Genomic DNA, 18,402 nt, shown 5'->3' with positions numbered 1-18,402 from the left:
AAAGATGGAGGCCCTACGTGAAAACACATGATGGATGATCATTCCACCCCTAATATGAGCTATCAATTAGAGATAGTTAAGCTGGTCCTAGAAATGGAGCCACAAGACAATGATTCTTTCTGTGAAGAGTGTAGTTGACGTCAATTTACTTGCTTGGGATTCTCTAACTACCACAAAATCCTTCAATTAGAGAAATGGACATGAAAACTAAAACATCTTACATGTTGGATCAAACTGTAGGTCGTCAAAGACACAAAAAATATAACAAGTAGAGTTCGATTTCATTCTTGTATCAAACTGAAGCGTTGCATACACAACCTTACCCAGACTCCACTGGTGAGATCACACCGAGTATGTTGTTGTTGGATAAAAAACTGAACTAGTGAAGAAGGGAAATTTGGAGAAATAAAAAGAACAATTTTGAATTTCTAGAGAATGTACATTATAAGAAGACAGTGTATTACCAAAAAGCACTTACAATCATACTTATGACTTACAGCTAAATCTTCCAAGACTTTGCCATTTTTACAAGTATAAAATAGTTTAGCTGCAAAAGAATGGCTCCCAACTGAAAATTTCTCTCCCTAACAGAAGCCATTTGAGGGGTCTGTGGACTTTCGTTGCTTTTGATGGAGCTTTTGGCCTACCCTTTTTTCAGTTAATCTTGACAGTTTAATAATTCCATTGATGGTCTTCTGGCCTAAAAAGGAGTCCCTATTCTTCGAAGTCAGATTCGTTCTGTGCAGACAATAACACTTCTTCAAGTTCCTTACTGAAGTCTTCATTGTCATCCTGCTCTTCAGCCACTTCTTGTTGGGACTTATCATGCTCTTCAGCCACTTGTTGTTGGGACTTATCATGCTCTTCAGCCACTTTTTGTTGGGACTTATCATGCTCTTTTCCAACAACGTCAACTGAGTCTTTCACAGGCTGATGAAGAATGCCTGTTTTTTGATAAAATAATTCCTTCTGAGCTTTCCAGTCATCAGCAGTCTTCCCGACCACGTCTCCTATCAATGTCTGGTTTTCTGCTATGTGCTTTATACTTTCTACATCCACAATGTCACTAGCCTCTATAAGAAAAAAACAAGAAAAAACAAGTGAAAAGATGTCCTCCACAACTTTATTGAAGGGGGAGTCAAAACCTTGGATGCAAAAGAAACCTATGAAATTATGCATGCCCAATCCCCTGAATCTTGAAACTAAGATCAAACTTGGGAGGAAAGTTTTAGATTGCCTATACACTATCTGAACAATACTTCTGTGAACGATTCAGGGTAGCTTCACCGCATAAACGTATTCACAGCTACTTCAGTATGTACCAATGCATAATTTTCACTGCTATTGAATACTAAATATCCTTACTTAGCACATCAATAGTGCAGACCACATATAGAAAATGGCAAAAATATATTTCCGACAAAAGCATAAGAAGCTCATTGAGTTACTTTTAATACTAAATATGCCATACTCACACATAACAGTGCTGACAATACATAGAAAATCACCAAAATATATGTTCCGTTAAAAGCTTTAAGCTCATAGAAATACCTTTAATAGCTAGATCTTTCGCCCTTGCATAATCTGCTGACTTTTGCTTGAGCAAATCCACCTCAAGCTCCAATCCCTAGGAAAAATGGGAATATGAATTTAGCAGTCTCAAGTCAAAGATGGAGACATGCAATAGCAGGTTAAGTCACTAGAGACCTGATGAAAGGATTTGCACAACTAATGCAGCCTCCCACCTAGCTAACTTGCTATACTGAGCAACTCCAACATTCAAATAATCCAATAAACTGAAAGAATGCCCACATGTCCAAATAATCCTCTAACAATATATTTGATTTTGGGTCATTTAAAGCTTAAAACCCTCCATTTGAGTTTATCTCATAAACAGGAAACAAGTAAATGGAGGAAACATAAATAACACCTGCATGTGATTCTGAAGATACTTGCACAATTACATTTACAAAAAAACACAGAAACACCACCACGACAGCAGAAACAATATCCTATTCCAGCAAACACAATTGGTTCACATTTTGGAAGGGAGCAATTCCAACCAAATTGAAGTCACAAGTTATAGAAAGTCGATTGCTCTAAAATAACTAAATATTACTTGTATTTTTTATTTTGACGAAGTTGTCACCTGATTATTTTCTTGCAATCAATAGAAGTACAGGGCTACTAAATATTTCCATCAATATGGTGCTTGAGTTCAACAAATCCTTGTAACTAGCCACATCAATCCATATGAACACTGTATGCAAAAGTACAAAGCTGGAAGTATATTCTAGAAATCAAACATACCATATCCATGTGGGTGAAATGCTCGATCCGGCTATTTGCAAATAACCTACATCAGCCAAGGAAACAAGATGAGGGAAGGTTTAGAGTAGACTGTGAAATAACAAGCTGTAGCAGGAAAAGTATCAGTAACGTACTTTTTGCATGCTATTTGGATACTTGCATTTTGTACTTCGGACAGTTCATCTAATCTCTCCGCAGCAGAGCTTTCATTCACATCCACAAACCCAAAAAGAAACATGTTCCTATCTAACATACGCTTGACTACAGCAGGGACTACCTTAACATCTTTGGCCTTTGCCTCAGCAACAACGTTCCTAAGATTCTTTAACTCTCCTGTCAAATGGAATTGACGAAATATCATCAAATCACAGCAAGATAAGTGCATCAAAAGCACGTCAGAGTTGCACAATGAACTAAATTGGTAACCTAACACTAGAAAATTGGTAAACAAAAAATACTAGACGAAGTACCAGATTCAAACCTCCACATACCAATATAAAAGGAATTCACAGACATTAATCAGATAGTATACATCCTAAGTGGAATTCAGCCAGAAGGAACAATAAATTTCAGACTAATATAGCACTATGGTCCAATGGCTTGCTGGAGCACCATTGATCAGCTGTTTAGAATGTCTCCTAGACAGAAATTTCTTTCTCTGATTGGCACTCCAAGATAAGAAGTTGATGGGGTATGCACCCAAAGAAACACCCAATTTTTTTTATATCCTCATAGATCTCCAACTGAAAGAATGAATAGAATGTGGCAATTCATTTATCACACAGGTGTGGCTACATATCATGAACACTGAATTATGGTGAACCAGTCTAGAAGTGTGAACTAATGCATATTGAATCTGCAGATGATAGTTCAAAACTTATAATGTTCATTGGGGTATTTCTGATGCTGAAGATGCAACGACTTCTCATGAATATAGAACTGCCATAAGGTAATTTGAGAAATGAGAGAGAAAGAGAGGAGGAGATCATTTGGTATCCAAGGAGTTTTTCGTAAGAAGTCCTGCTGACTATTGTTCTTTAAATAAAAACACAACATGTCCTTCAAATGAAATTGAAACTACCACTTAAGAACTTGTTCACAAAACTATAGTATAAGCTGATATTGTGATTGGTGGTCTCAGTAACACCAACTTATTCATCACCTATATTTTCATTTTTCATAAATTATCCAAGAATTCCTTGAATTTTGTGCTTTAACTATTACTATGAATCACTGAGAAAACTGAATACAGTATTGACCCACCTGTGATTTCAATTATACAGGTTAATGTCCCAAACCTAAGCCAAGAAAAGTTTTAACATCAGTCGAAGCAACAATTGCGGACACCTATTAGTGGTAAAAATCCATTCACATAACCTGCAAAATATAGAAACTTGATAGTCCAGTTACATGTTTGGAGAACTCTCCTAAAGCAACCTACGTATAGTATGAGTAATAAAACTATGAATCAACATCCTCACTAGAGCAATTCACTATGCCAATGATCTATGGAAAATAAATGTAAATTTTACTTCCTAATTGATCTGATCTAAAGCATAAATTGTGTTAAAATCAGTTTCCATGTTCCATGACACATTTTAAAACAGAAATCTAGGAAGTATCCATGATGACATATGCTCTAGACAATGCCATAAAAAAAAAACAGGAGATTTGCATCTGCATTTCAAGTTTGAAAGTATGTAGTTTGAACATATTGGATTCGGAAATTTGGCCAAAGAATGGTGGAATTCTTTCAACATTATTGGCAGGCTAGATTTCATCTTTTGCAAAGAAACTCTAATTATTGAAAGTTAAGCTCAAGGAATGGAACATGACTTCTTTTGCACAATTGGAAAATAGGAAATTCTTCATCCTTAACAGGATTATGAAATCGAACCAGAATCCGACAATTCTCCCCCTTTGGATGAGGCATCAAATGTCAAAGGCGCACAATCAGATTGAGCTGGAGGAGATTTTCAGATTGGAAGTGAACTCAAGGGGACCAAAATCGAGGTGCTTATGGTTGAACAAGGGATCATAACCCTAGCATCTTTCATAAGATGGCAAATACTCGTAGGAGATTTAGCCATATTGACAAGCTAGATATTAATGGGACTATTACTGAAGACAGGGATGTGATTGCTCATCAGATTCTTTCTTTATATTAGGCACATAGGATGAAGTTTCTTATATTTCCAGTGATGAAGCTGAGTAACAGCTGCAAAGACATTCTCTTGAAGAGGAGATTCTTGGTGTTATTAGAGCCAGATGGTTTCTCCATGGGTTGCTACAAATAATGTTGGTATACAGTTAAAGGAGACTTGATGTGGGCTACAAATCATTTCCACGATCTGGAGCATTTTGAGAAAAGCTTAAATTCGTCTTTTATTGCTCTCATCCCAAAGAAGTGCTATAAAAAACTGAAGGAATTTTAGACCTAGCAGTTCGATAGATAGTATTTATAAGATTATATCTAATGCTCTTATGGACATATTAAAAGTTGTACTTCCTAAGTTGATCAATACTTCTCAGGTGGGTTTCTTAAGTGACAGAAATATCACTGATGCAGCCTTGATAGCTAACAAATATTTGGACTCAAGGACAAAAATTGGAAAACTTGGAATTCTTGCAAATTGGATATCAAGAAAGCACTTGGATCATGTTAATGTGAAGTTCATGCTGGATTTATTGAGATAAATGGGCGTCAGTATCAAATGGATCATTAGATTAGCTTTTATATTTCATCAGTGAAGTTCTGGATTCTCATAAATGGTGCAGCACATGGTTTTTACTCTAGTCAAAGAGGTTTGAGACAACAAGACCCTTTATCTCCTTTCCTCTTTGTTTTGGTGATGGGGAATGATGGAGGGACTCAGTAAGATGACTCACAACGTGGCTCAAGCAAATTGAATTTCTGGTTTCTCTTAGGGCCCTGAAGGTTTGAAAACCTCTCATATTCTTTATGCAGACGACATAAATCTTCTATGAAGCCAAGGAACAGCAACTTATGTTCTTCAGGATGTTTCTAACAATTTTTAGGCTGTTTCAGGCCTTGGTGTTAATTTTGCCAGAAACTCCATATTCCTGGTCAGCAATGTCTGATATTTACAGTTTGGTGTATCTTATGATGCAACATTAGATCCATCCCTACAAAGTATTTGGCACTTCCTTTGGGGAAAAAATACAATTCAGCGGCCATTTGGAATGAGGCTCTTGGAAAGATGGAGAAAAAATTATCCAACTGGAAACGACAATAATTTTCTATGGGTGGAAGTGTCACTCTAATCTACAGTGTTCTGAATGCTCTTCCCACTTGAACAATATCACTATTTCCTGCTCCTGCTTCAGTCTTAACGTGCATGGACAAAATTACAAGGGATTTTCTATGGAAATGAAATAAACAGTCCAAGTCTTTTCCCAAATAAAATGGAACAGTGTCACCAGAGATAAGAAGAATGGCAGTTTTAGCATTAAGAACCTAAAGCTTCATAATGTTAGTCTCTTGACCAAATAGCACTGGGAGGTTTAACAGGAAAGAGAGCACACTTTTGTAGAGGATTCTAGTTGATAAGTTCACACTAGATGGTTTTGGCATACCAAAGTTTCAAATGTCCCTCATGGAGTCTGGAAGCATATTCAAACACATTGGAGTCTCTTTGAAACAAATGAAGCTTTCTGGTATGTTGTAGCAGAAGCTTTAGATTTGGGGAAAATGCTGATTTTTTTATGAACATAGTTAGAATCTTTTTCTCCAACAAAGCATAAATGACCAGGAAATATAAAGAGCATGCTCTCTTTTGAATCTACTTGTCACCATAACAAAAGGATGATACTTTCAAATGGAAACTTTTCAGTGAAGTCATGCTACAAATTGTGAAAAAATGGCCATACCACTTCTTGGGGCTGGAGGAAATTTGGCACAACGAAGCAAGTAAGCAACCTTCGAAGGTATCTTGCTTCTCTTGGTTGGTGGTTGAAGAAGCATGTCTCAATCAAATCTTGAGAGAAGAGGAATACAACTATGTAGCAGATGTCCCCTTTGCAAAGAGAATCCTGAAGTGGCATGCCACTTATTTTTTCACCACAAGATCACTCACCAGATTCAAAGATGTTCTTTGCAATTTTTAACATGAAACGGACAGTGCCCCACTCTATTCTAGAATTTCTGCATAGCTGGAACAGAGTTGGGCTCAACAAGAAGGCACACAGTTTGGAACACATAGACCTTAGGTCATTTGGTGGGCAATTTGGATAGAATGAAACAACAGAATTTTTTAAGGCAAAAGGAGGAATATACATAGGCTTAAGCTTATGACACTTGTTAGCTTTCTGGTGCAACTTGGCTATGTAAATGATGTTGATTCCTTCTTTAGATATATCGGGGAGCTGCACAATATGTAAATCTTGATGCACTTTCTTAGTCCCATCCTTTCCATTTATAAAATTTACCATTACTTATCAAATGAAAGAGATTAGCAATTAATGAAACAACTGATTAAGAATTGGATCTAATGTTTTTTAATTAAGATTTTGATGTGATGTTAATTTTTCTCATCTCATTAGACCAATCTTGCACCACAAAGAGAGAATCATCACATATGCAGAACAATTTCATTCATATCATGTTAAGAAGATAGTATTTATACCCAGAGATATATAAATCTTGAAAGGAGGCTTGAATGGCTGTGTCTCATAGAGGCAATATAGGCAATATAGTCCACCCAGTCTACTCAAAAGAGAATTAGTAGACACCATGTAACCTGCAATACATTACATTTGGTTAATCTGCTGAAAGAAAATGTCAGTCAAGATGAAAATCCTATTGTATGATGACTGCTCCTTCCACCAAAATTTTAAGAGAAAAACGAAGGCTTTTCTTTAAAGTGTCATGACTTTACACTCCCTTTTTTTTTGAAGAGGGAATGAATGTCATCATAAATTGAAAATGATTTGGATTTTAAGGTTTCTCTATATTTCTGTTATGTTTTGTGATATGGCTCTTAGTTCGTGTTCTCCGCATTCTTACTCATCGACTGATAGACCAAGTGGAATTTGGTTAAAATAGCACATGAAATGCATCATATTAGCAATCAAATAAATCTATGACCATTTGTATTTGTAATACGAAACCACATATATCAAATAAATAAACGGTGTTCCCTTCATGAAATTGATTTGAGTCCTACTTAAGAGAAAAAGGCATAGGCATCGCAAATCTACTGGTACTTCAATGCTATAAATTTTTTTAACAGTCCTATAGTGTGCACCTCATGATGGTCGTATTCACATTAAAGGTAGAGAAGATTATATATCTGGTTGGTCATACTTTCTCTTTCTTTTGTTTGGGGTGCAGTAGATGCTAATACGTCATACATTTTAGTATGCCACAGTAATCAGAATCATTCTCTCCGGAAGAAACTAAAAATATGTTACATTAGGCAAACCAACAGAGTCTAGAATGGAAAAAGATTAACATACCAATGCAGTAGGCATAGAGTGATTGTATAAAGCATGCCTGATCTTTAGAGGGACTAGCCTCGAAAATATAGGAGAACTTTTTAGAAACACACACTCTCTTCATTTCTGCAAAAGTAGGAGATCCACCCTACAACATAACCATATTATCAGTATGAACAATCATGAGAAGTGCAGGATAAACAAATAGAGATTGATATCTACTGTATACTTAAACTGAAGACAACATGCATAAACAAGTTAGTAGTACCTTTGCAAACTCATTTATAAGCTCGTCAATGTCTAATTTGAATGGTTTAAGGTCCATATAGCTAACCTTGACTTCTCTTTATGGCCTACAAGAAGAAAATTTCTTGTAGAAAATATTAATGCAATATCATTACAGTTAGAAAATATGATGACTAAAAACATACAATAAAACGCATAACAGACCTCTGTGCGCTAAGATTGTCTGGTTCATTGGTAAAGTAAATCAACATATTTGCAGGTTCATCGAGCAATAACTTAACAATTTAAACATATCTGTGGGTAATTACTTGTTAAATACGATGGTTAGTTCATTCAAGAAATAATTAGTGTGAATCATACTTTTCAAGTAACAACAAATTATTCCAGTAACGCTAAGCATATAAAGAAATTGTAAGGGCATCTCAAAAAGGGTAAGAATATTTAAAGTACAGGTTCGATACAGATCATCAATATAGTTAAAATTGTTCCAATAAGATGCAAATTCTCACATGCAATATTCAAAATATTCGGCAACACAATTCATTTTCAATTCGCTTCCATGTAAATTATGTATAAATCATGCAATTTGTGAAAAAACAAGTTGTGGAAAATTCACTACTCAGTACTCACAACACTCGTGCTGAGATACCAAATGTGTCACAACGAGCAATTCATTTGACTTCTTCAACTACCTAATATCACTAAAAGAATCTATGTGTTAGCTTTATGAACTTCTATCATAATAAATTCACTGTAACTGACCCTCAACTTGTCCAATCGTGTTTGTCCATCTATGAGTAGCTCAAACCAATCAATAATCCACCAATTACAACCTATTTGTATCATTAAATTCATTCGGTTCATCAAAAGTTCCATGGATTCTCTTGATTTTCTTAACCCTAGTATTTCAACTATTAATCTCATCCCAACTCTTCAAAACAATTCATAATTTAGTTTATCCATATCATATAAAAGTCAAATCAAATCTATAAATTTTTTATCAAAAAAATAAGTAAAAGATTACCTTGAGATCAAATTTTCAAAGGCCTTTGACAGCTTGTTGAACTAGGAAGAAAAACAATTGATTTCAGTGAGTATGAATAATGAGATTCATGGATCCCAAAAATGAAATTTGGCTTTAGGAACGGCGGAAGGGATCAACAGAGGTTTTTTTGTCTCTGTGTGGTTTTTGCGATTCTCTTTGTGAGAGAAAGAAATTATGAGGTATAAAACTTTGGGGATTTGCCTCCTTTTTATACTGGATAGTCCAGCAGTGGTACCCCCCCCCCCCCCCCCCAGCTATTCCCTTTTATTTTAAATATATGTTCCTTAGCACTAGAAGTTCTTCACATTTTCTGCTAGCATATATTTTTTTGATAATTAGGTAATCTCCGAGAGCCAGTGATGCACAATTTGAAACTTGGTCGTTAATGAGGTTACCCCTCTACCCTTCTCCACTTAAATACAAGATTTTGTGTGGTAGGGTTCAAATATACACACATCAAGTGCTATATAGTCTTACCAGTCTACTAACATATAAATCAACAATACTAAAAGACTCCTAATAAATATTGACCTAAAGTAAATATACGAACATGACTAAAACTTAATCCCAACTAATTGATATTGCCTATATGGATGTTTCTTCCATTATGTCATATTTTTCTCTAAGTTTACATGGATTTCAAGAGTTTGTAGGTCTTTGAGAAAGCTTCATTCCATGCGACTTTAGGTTTACCTTGGTCCCTTTTTAACACCTTCCACCATCATGATTTCGCATCGTGCATTTGGAGCTTGACATAAAATATGACCAACCCATCTCAATTGACCTCTAGTTTTATGATTTTACCTTTATGTTTATTACTCGCACCTTCTAAAATGTGTATTATCTTGTCTAATCGTGTGTGGTTGCATATCTATCTTAATATTCACATTTCTGAGACACACATTTAGTGGATATGCTAGACCGTAGAGGTCCAACATTACCCCTATATAACATTGCTAGTAAAATGAGCTTATTATAGAACTTGCATTTCACTCTGACAGATATCCTTGTCTGAAATAACACTTCAGTGCCACCTCTCCTATTCAACCATTCTATTTTGGTTTTGTGTTACATTTTCATCTTTTTTGATCAAGTAAATGTATTTTCATTCATAACATGTAACAAAGTGACTGCTTTATTGTAAACTAAGTGCTTAGCAATTTGTTCCAAAAAAGTGACTGAGGTCTAACCAGTCACTATGCTTATAGATCAGCTAATAATTCAGAGAAGTTCACTCTGAAGTAGTAGCTTTCTACAACAATAACTTACCTAGTGTAATTCCACAAAAGGAGTCTGGGGAGGGTAGTAGCTTTCTGTTCTAACAATCTTTGTCGGTTACTACCTGTATATAGAGTGACAGTCTCTTTATGAAATCTAATAGAAGCTACTTCACTCCCATTTGGCCATTGATTCTGGGAGTAGATTTTCAAAAACAAAAAAGAAAATTGAAAAAATAGTTTGTTCATGGAATTTGGTCTGTTTTTTAAAATCTATCTTCACACTGGTCCATACCAGGTGAAAACACAACATCATGGAATTTTGAATTTTTTCAACAAACTTCAAAAACTCTTCTTCTTTGTTTTCCAAGTTTCAACTAATCCTATGTCCAAAAAGCTAGTTTAATTTCAATTCATAAAAGAAAACAATGCAGACAATTAGGAAGATTTCTAGTGAAGTTATTAGCATAGTAGTATCAACCTATGCATCAGCTAATAGCTTAATATATTACTACTAGTCTTCTTTCACTGGTTTCTATGTTGTCTGCACACAATACCAAATAGCAAATATGCACCCAAGGATGTGACTTATTGGTCAATGAAGTGGGTTGAGCACCGTGAGCTCTCAAGTTTAAATCCCAGCATAGACAGAACAGGGCAATTTCTTCCTATCGGTTTTCGTCTTGGTGGACACATTCACCCAGTAGGAGGTAACTGGCATGTGGAATTAGTCTAGTGCTCGCAAACTGAGGCTATCAAAAAAATAAAAAGAATACCAAATAGCAAATATATGCAAAGAGATCCTTGACCTCAAGGATCTAAATGAGGAAACATTGTCGTCAATACATTAAAGAAAGATTCCCAAGTAGCATGATCTGCTGATTTTTGCTTCGAAATTGAGCTCTGCTTTGACAAATCATCAGCAATTGATTCCACAATGTTGTTTAGAAGATCCTTAGCCATAATCCTCTCAGGCATTTTCTTACCTGCTCCACCAAGGTTAAATCCATTTCCACAATATTCATGTGTGTCCTGAGCTAGTGATGGCTGCAAATGGTCGTCCATTCTGCCCAGAAGATGCAGTCCCTTCAACTGTCGGACTTGTGTTTATGAATAAAGGGCCAGGAGAGTGGAATAACATAAACAACTGATTGCCTCCATTCTCCTTGAGATCCTCAGTGGTGGAATATCGACTAGAACCTCGATAATTGATGGCTTCTAATTGTGCAGCAATGCAACAATTCACAAAGTACACATCATGATCACCTATTCTCATCCTCAATTGTATTACTTTCTTGTTCTCAACCCACACTTGTGCTTCTTCCTCTATAATTAGGTCTGGTCTTTCTACTGTTACTAGAAAGAATGATTTCTCAATCTCTTCCCATGGCCAGATTTTTTTACCCCAATTTTCGTATCACTCTCAAAGTCGAAACATAAATCACAACAAGTCATGATCTTGAAAACAATTAAATCAAAATGAGCTTCCGCACTTCCTTCCAATCACTATCTAAAGATTTTATATCCATATCACTCTCATCATCAAAGGAAAAGCCACCTGTGATGCATATTTTCAAAATCACTCTCATTATCTATAAAGAACGCATTACAAAACAAATCTTCAAAAAAGCTTCAGTTTTATTGTTTCTCTCAATGGTGCCACTATACAGACAATCTACATCTAAATCTCTTTTAGGCATTTCATCGAGAACCTTGCAAGCATATGATGTCTTCTCCTAACTAATTAAACAGCCCGTAACTAACTGCTCATATGGCAAATCAATTCACTTTTGTGTAACAATATATAAAATTCTGAAAAAAAAACAGAAAAAGAAGTGAACTGAGAACTAACCGAGGAAGCTATGAACGGAGATACGACTGAAGAAGACCGACGAACAGGTGGAGGGTGACGGCGGCCGACGATCAGCAGGAAGCAACAATCAGAGCAAAACGATGTCGTATTTGTGAAACTAATATAACAACTCTGCGTGACAAATAAGATTAAGGATTAGGACATGAATTGGGCCACTGTTAGTGAACAAAGGGAGTAGTGACATGCTAAGATAAACGTTCTAATCAACCAAAGTAATAGATCAGAATGTCTAGATTGGATAAACATGAGATAACCCATCTTAGTTAAAACGGATATATTTTTCACAAATGAGCCATCCAAGACAAGTAAATTTATTTAAGGTTTCCGGACATGGTTCAGCAAGAGCAAAGCACCATAAGTTTTGACTCCAAATAACAATATATATCAATCCAATGCCTGTACTAGATGTTAAAGTAGCTTGAAAGAAGATGAAGTCACATGGTAATTTGAAATCTAAGTTAAACAAAATGCCTTCTTGAAAGCATATATAACTTTATAATTCATAAGATGAAGTAATCATATTATTATTGTGACACTACTGCCAAGACATTCATATATATATACTAGTTTTTTGAAAGCACGTGATTACCAATTCAGAAAATATATTTATAGTAAATAGTATTGCTTATTTAGGCGAATATTTGAATACTAAGGTTAGCACAAAATAATATTGCAGATTCTTTTGTGAATGTTCAATGTGGATCGTTATTTATATCTCTTATTTACTCGAACCTATGAAGATTGTCAATGAAAATTTTTATTAGTTAAATGCAATAATGTATATATTTATTTCAATTTGATGAAGATGTAATTAGTCGTATCTCATTAATATTACCTTATAGACGATATTTTTTGTGTATTTTTATAAATTTGGAAAAACAGTATATTCCTTCTGTAATGCAAGCATCAGAAAACGCGTGAACCATACATTAAGGCAGTGGCGGAGCCAGGAATTTCACAAAGAGTGTCCAGAAATAGCTCATTCCAAGGAGGTGAAACCACTGGGCTACAATAACTTGTTGTGTTAAGGGTGTCCAAAATATGTTATCTAATCATTTCGTGTATCATTTTACTTGTATATACGGTATTTTTTTCCGACGAATTGAACACCCTGACCACCACCATGTGGCTACGCCACTGCATTAAGGTATAAAACATACAGGGCAAATGTTGAAGCTTAACAAACCAAATGTGAATATTTAAACTTCATTGCAATATGCATAAATAGAAGCTAACAGAACTCCACTACACTACTGACTACTACTTGTACACATAATTCTATGTTAAAACAAAATAAATCGAGTAAATAACCTTTTTTTCCGGCCAGCGTTCTGAGACGACGAGTAAGGTGACTTCGCAACCACTAATCGGAGCTCCAATAAACAGTGGTGGGTTAATCTTAGCGAGAACACTGTTTTTTTCACACACGCTTAAGGGTATTGAATGAATGTATTGTTGGTGAATGGTGAGGATTGGGTTATTTTGGTGTTGGGCTGGATTGGGAAGAAGGAAAATTAAATTAAATTGGGCTAACATTTGAACAAGACTAATTAAGGAGCCTTAATCGAATAAAAATAATTAATTTAATTATAAAACTAACTAACTCAGAATATAAACTAAACTAAATTAACGAAATATTTATTTAACTAAAATATAAAATCTTTTGAGATGATTTTCAAATATTTATAAAATACACTACTTATATAAAATATATATATTATTTAAAAAAGTGACAAAACTATTTAAAATCACTTGAAAAACTTTGTGAATTTTATAAAATAAATTATTTCAAATCGTTCAAGATTGAAGAAACTCGATGATTAATATATATTGTGGAGGATCAAAATTGGGTGTCAACATACATTTACTTATTTGTACATATAAATTCCTTTTTTTGACATGTTTATTTAGGAAGTTAAATTTATCTTTCTTTGTTTGGTAAAAATCATATTTGGTAAGAATTCTAATCAAATACAATAACTATGATTTGTGGGTTTGTTTTCAATTTTAATAATCTAAATTTCCGCCTCATTATTTAAGTTAAGACTCAAATTCGTATAAAAATAAATTTCAAGCAAGATAACCACAACTATCGAAACTATAGCTACGCTACATAAATAAGCAAAGGAAAAATCACCCCATATACACATTTAAGAGTCAATATTACAGGTTTTAAATCTACTTTTAAAAAATTCTTGCTTATAACAGTTTAATTACGGGTTATAACATATCACTAATTATTTATAAATTAATTAAATTTTACTTTATTAAATAAGTAATTTTTTGTAATTTTATATTATTATTAAATTATTTAAATAAAGAATACCCCATAATTATCTCTTACACAATTATAGGGATTTTACATTGATTACACTTCTTTATTTAATGTTACACTCATAACCTCCCATTAGTCAATCCCACCACCCTTCTCCCACACCTATCCAACTATACATGCTATCACCCCACTTTAACCTTCTTCTCTCCCATTTTTCTCAATTCAATCTTTCGTCCAAATTTTTTTTCCAAAAAAATTATGTCTAAGAAACCCATTAAAACGCCTCGAAAGAGTCCCAGATTGGGTGAAGGAACTTCTAATGATGATGTTCATGTTTCAAATTTTAATATATTAACTCAACCCCCCCCCCCCCCCTAAAATTGTTGAAAATCCGGCGACGGATGGTTCATCTAAGTTGAAGGAGCGACAAATAGAGAAAAAAAGAAGAAAAAAAAGGTCACCCCTACAAATCAAAAGGGGAAAATTGTTGAAACCCCTTCCGATTCCAATTTTGATTTTGTTACTGAAATCAAAAAGAAAAAAGAAAAAAAAAACAAATATAGAAGTTGGAGCATCTTCAAAACCATCAGCAAGAAGAACAACAAAAAGTTATTTTTTTAAAACTTTTGGACAATTTTTTTGTGTTTAAGTATTTGATGATATATAATATCATATGTTTTCTTTCAGGCAGATACCGTTTACATATGAATTACTAATTGCCTATTACAATTTCAAGATATTATTTTGAAAATATCAGTGTGTTTTCAAACTGTACATTTATTGGATAAAATCTGTATGAAATCTGATTAATATGTGTATGACTACGCTTTAATGTTTTGATTTTGAAAATTTTATGAATTGTGATATAATAATGGTATACAAATGGTATGAATTGCGTTTTAACATTGGTGTGATTGTCTATTAACTGTGTTTATGGTATATATTATTAATTTGTATGAAAATGGTATGATTTGTCAAACTACTGATTTTTTCTAAAAAAATCACATTATGCTTACTTTCTATTCTAAACATTTTTTTGGATGAAACGTGTATGAAATCTGATTAATACGTGTATGCCTATGAGTTTAATATTTTATTGTTGGATATTGTATGAACTATGATATAATATTGATATGCAAATGGTATAAATTGTGTGATTATATGAATTTATCAATTTTTATTAGGGGTGGGCATAAATATCGAAAAACCGAAAAACGGAACCGACCGAAAAAATTTGGTTCTTCGGTGTTTCAGTTCGGTGTCGGTTTTTTTTTCCGAAACTTCGGTTCTTCGGTTCGGAGTTCGGTGTAAGGGTCCCGAAACTACGGTGCACCGAAGAACCGAAGTTTTATTAAATAAATTTAAAAGTATTTATTATATTACTTAATTTTTAACTTTACTTGGCCCATTTCAATTTTTATATTTAGATCCTAAACTTAAATAGCAAAAATCTTAATAACAAAATAGTAAACCCTAAAGACCTAAAGTCTAAACTAAACAAAACTCAATTTAATTCAAGTTTGAGCAGCAACTTGGTGTTTCTACTTTCTACTTTTTTTATCATTTTATGTTGTTACTTTGAAGTGAGAACAACAAATTGATGTTCTTACCTTTTATTGTTAGACGGTTAGTTGTTATTTTGAAGTTTGAAGTGTGAAGTGAATAACAATTATTACTTTATCATTCTCTCTTTATTTTTGTTGACACCGAAAAATCGATTTTAAAACACTGAACTAAACCGAACCGATCTAGTTTGGTTTGAAATATGGTGCACACTTTTCTAAAATCGAATACCGAAGAATCGAACCGAAATTTGATTAAACCGAACCGAAGAACCGAACGCCCACCCCTAATTTTTATACATGTTGTTTGGATAAAACGTGTATGAAATTTTGATTCATATGTGTATGACACTAACTGAAGTTAGTGTGGGAATGAAACACTAACTGCAATTTGTTTTAAATTTATTTATAGTATGACACCAGTTGAAAATCAAATTAATACTCATGTAAACTTACATTAAATAAAATACTCAGGATACTATAATTACCTTTTATAATTATCATTAATATTTACACTATCTTATGTATTAAGCTGGAATAAATTTTATTTTTAACAGTATGCAATCTGTATGATTAATGAATGAACCGTGTATAAAGAATGAATGGTTTATTAAACACTAAGTTTATAATGCACTTCAAACCAATTATGTTTCATATCAAAACAAAACATTAATCTAAACGACAAAATAAAATAAAAATTATATATAGTCTAAACAAATAAACAGTCATTAGTTTTGTACAAGATAATTTGAACATGCTTCATGTTGTGGCCAACTTACAACATCTACTGCAAGTAACGTTTGACCTTTTGAATTTCACATCAGCAATCATCTTTCATATATAATTCATTTCATTTGAAAATCAACATAATTTTCTGTTTCATTAAAAAAATAACAATTAGTCTAACATTATACAAATCAATTAGAAATATGTCAAATAATATTAACTTTTCATTCCAAAGACAATACAAATTTCATCCATAAAAATCATTATAATAACAACAAAATTATACACACTCGTCATTATTTTTTCATACAAATATCATTCAGACAGTACATTACAAAACAAATTTCATACAAAACATAATATTTCACATTTAATACTCACTTAATACACATTTCATACAACAATCATCATTCATACCTAATTTATACATTTTCATACTCATTTAATACACATTTCACACAAAACGATTATTCATTCAAACTATATACATTTCTCGTCCCAAATAATTAATTACTGTCACCCAACTTTATACAGAAATAACAAAACTAATATAAACTCAACAATTTCACATTTAATTCCAATTTAAAACACTTGTAATACACTTCGTCAAGAATTCCAATTTTTTTTTTTACATATTTCTTAACACACTTTTCATACATAATTCATTCGACTTATACTATCATATTCATTATCAAATAAAATAATTTTTCATAAATTCATCAACATTTTAAATTATTTTTACAAAATAATTAGCACACTTTCATACAAATTTCATTTAATTTATTCTATCAAATTTATTCATAAAATCACATTAATTTTATAATTTCACAAAACAACAACCGTATACAAAATAAACAAATAAACAAAAAAAACACTAAATTTTTTACATTTTACAACAGTAAACATAATATGATATCAACAGTTAACAAAATATGACTCCACCTTCAATTAATCGACAGTTTGATCATTTTTGTTTCATTTCGCTATCATTCTAAAACAAACGTTAAACAATAATAAATACTAACCCAAAGGATCCCATCTTTCACCATGTTTGATTAAAATTGATACGTAGTCCATCACAACAAAATCAAGAATTTTCAAAGATGAAAAAAACTTCAATTACTCGAATGTGGGATTTTTTTTTTATTGAAAATTGAAGAGAGAAACGTTGAAATTTTTTTGTTGCAAATTGAAGAGAGAAATGTTGAAAAAAAAGAAGATAAAATCTGAATTTTTATTTGATTTTAACTGATTTGAGTGAATTAAGGATACTAAATAATCTTAATTAGTTTAAATCCCTTAATTCGTGCTATTTATTAATTATCTATAATAAATTCAAATTAAATTAACACCACAATTTCAGTTTATTACCTGTTTTCATTAAAAAACATTTTTTTTAAAAAAATTATTTGTTAGAACTTGAAATTTTTAATGTTATAACTTGAAAGTCTAAATCTACTGCTATAGCTTGAAAATATTACTATAATATATGACATATATAAAATTTACACATAAGCAAATTATAGCTAATGAGGCTTATTATGTTTCAAATCTTAACTATTTATGTAAATTTTTCTAATTTTAACTAGTAGTATTAAGACTTCAGCCCAGCCAAATAGATAGCTCATGAATGCCCAAGCTTAATATATTCAATTGTGGGCCGCTAAAAGCTGGCTTGTTTTCCCAATTAT

The 18,402-nt window shown here is 32.9% G+C and overlaps 1 protein-coding gene across 2 annotated transcripts; it reads right to left on the bottom strand.

Annotated features, from left to right (window-relative positions):
- Positions 1-396: 396 nt before the first annotated feature.
- Positions 397-12,218, bottom strand: LOC125824454 (uncharacterized). Of its 2 annotated transcripts, none has more exons than XM_049503834.1 (8): positions 12,128-12,218; positions 8,036-8,120; positions 7,789-7,915; positions 6,957-7,070; positions 2,445-2,643; positions 2,311-2,356; positions 1,552-1,627; positions 397-1,073 (listed from the first exon to the last, which is right to left on the bottom strand). In XM_049503834.1, exons 2-8 carry the CDS (start codon positions 8,090-8,092, stop codon positions 715-717), a joined length of 978 nt encoding a protein of 325 aa, XP_049359791.1. In that variant the 5' UTR covers positions 8,093-8,120; positions 12,128-12,218; the 3' UTR covers positions 397-714. The 2 variants fall into 2 exon arrangements, with proteins under 2 accessions (XP_049359791.1, XP_049359790.1); XM_049503833.1 differs by lacking the exon at positions 12,128-12,218 and adding an exon at positions 9,038-9,138 and having other exon boundaries at positions 638-1,073.
- Between the last annotated feature and the right edge of the window lie 6,184 nt (positions 12,219-18,402).

Source organism: Solanum verrucosum, unplaced genomic scaffold, assembly GCF_900185275.1.
Source record: "Solanum verrucosum unplaced genomic scaffold, falcon-dt-bn FXZP01000022.1, whole genome shotgun sequence".
NCBI lineage: Eukaryota > Viridiplantae > Streptophyta > Magnoliopsida > Solanales > Solanaceae > Solanum > Solanum verrucosum.
The sequence above is the reverse complement of the archived record's forward strand: the minus strand, read 5'-3'. Positions and strand labels throughout refer to the sequence as shown.

Coding starts and splice junctions, on each gene's coding strand:
- LOC125824454 (XM_049503834.1), bottom strand. CDS start 8,092: ATGGACCTTAAACCATTCAAATTAGACATTGACGAGCTTATAAATGAG. Junction 7,916..8,035: donor TTATAAATGAGTTTGCAAAG/GTACTACTAACT, acceptor GTTATGTTGTAG/GGTGGATCTCCTACTTTTGC. Junction 2,357..2,444: donor ATCCAAATAGCATGCAAAAA/GTACGTTACTGA, acceptor TGGCTGATGTAG/GTTATTTGCAAATAGCCGGA.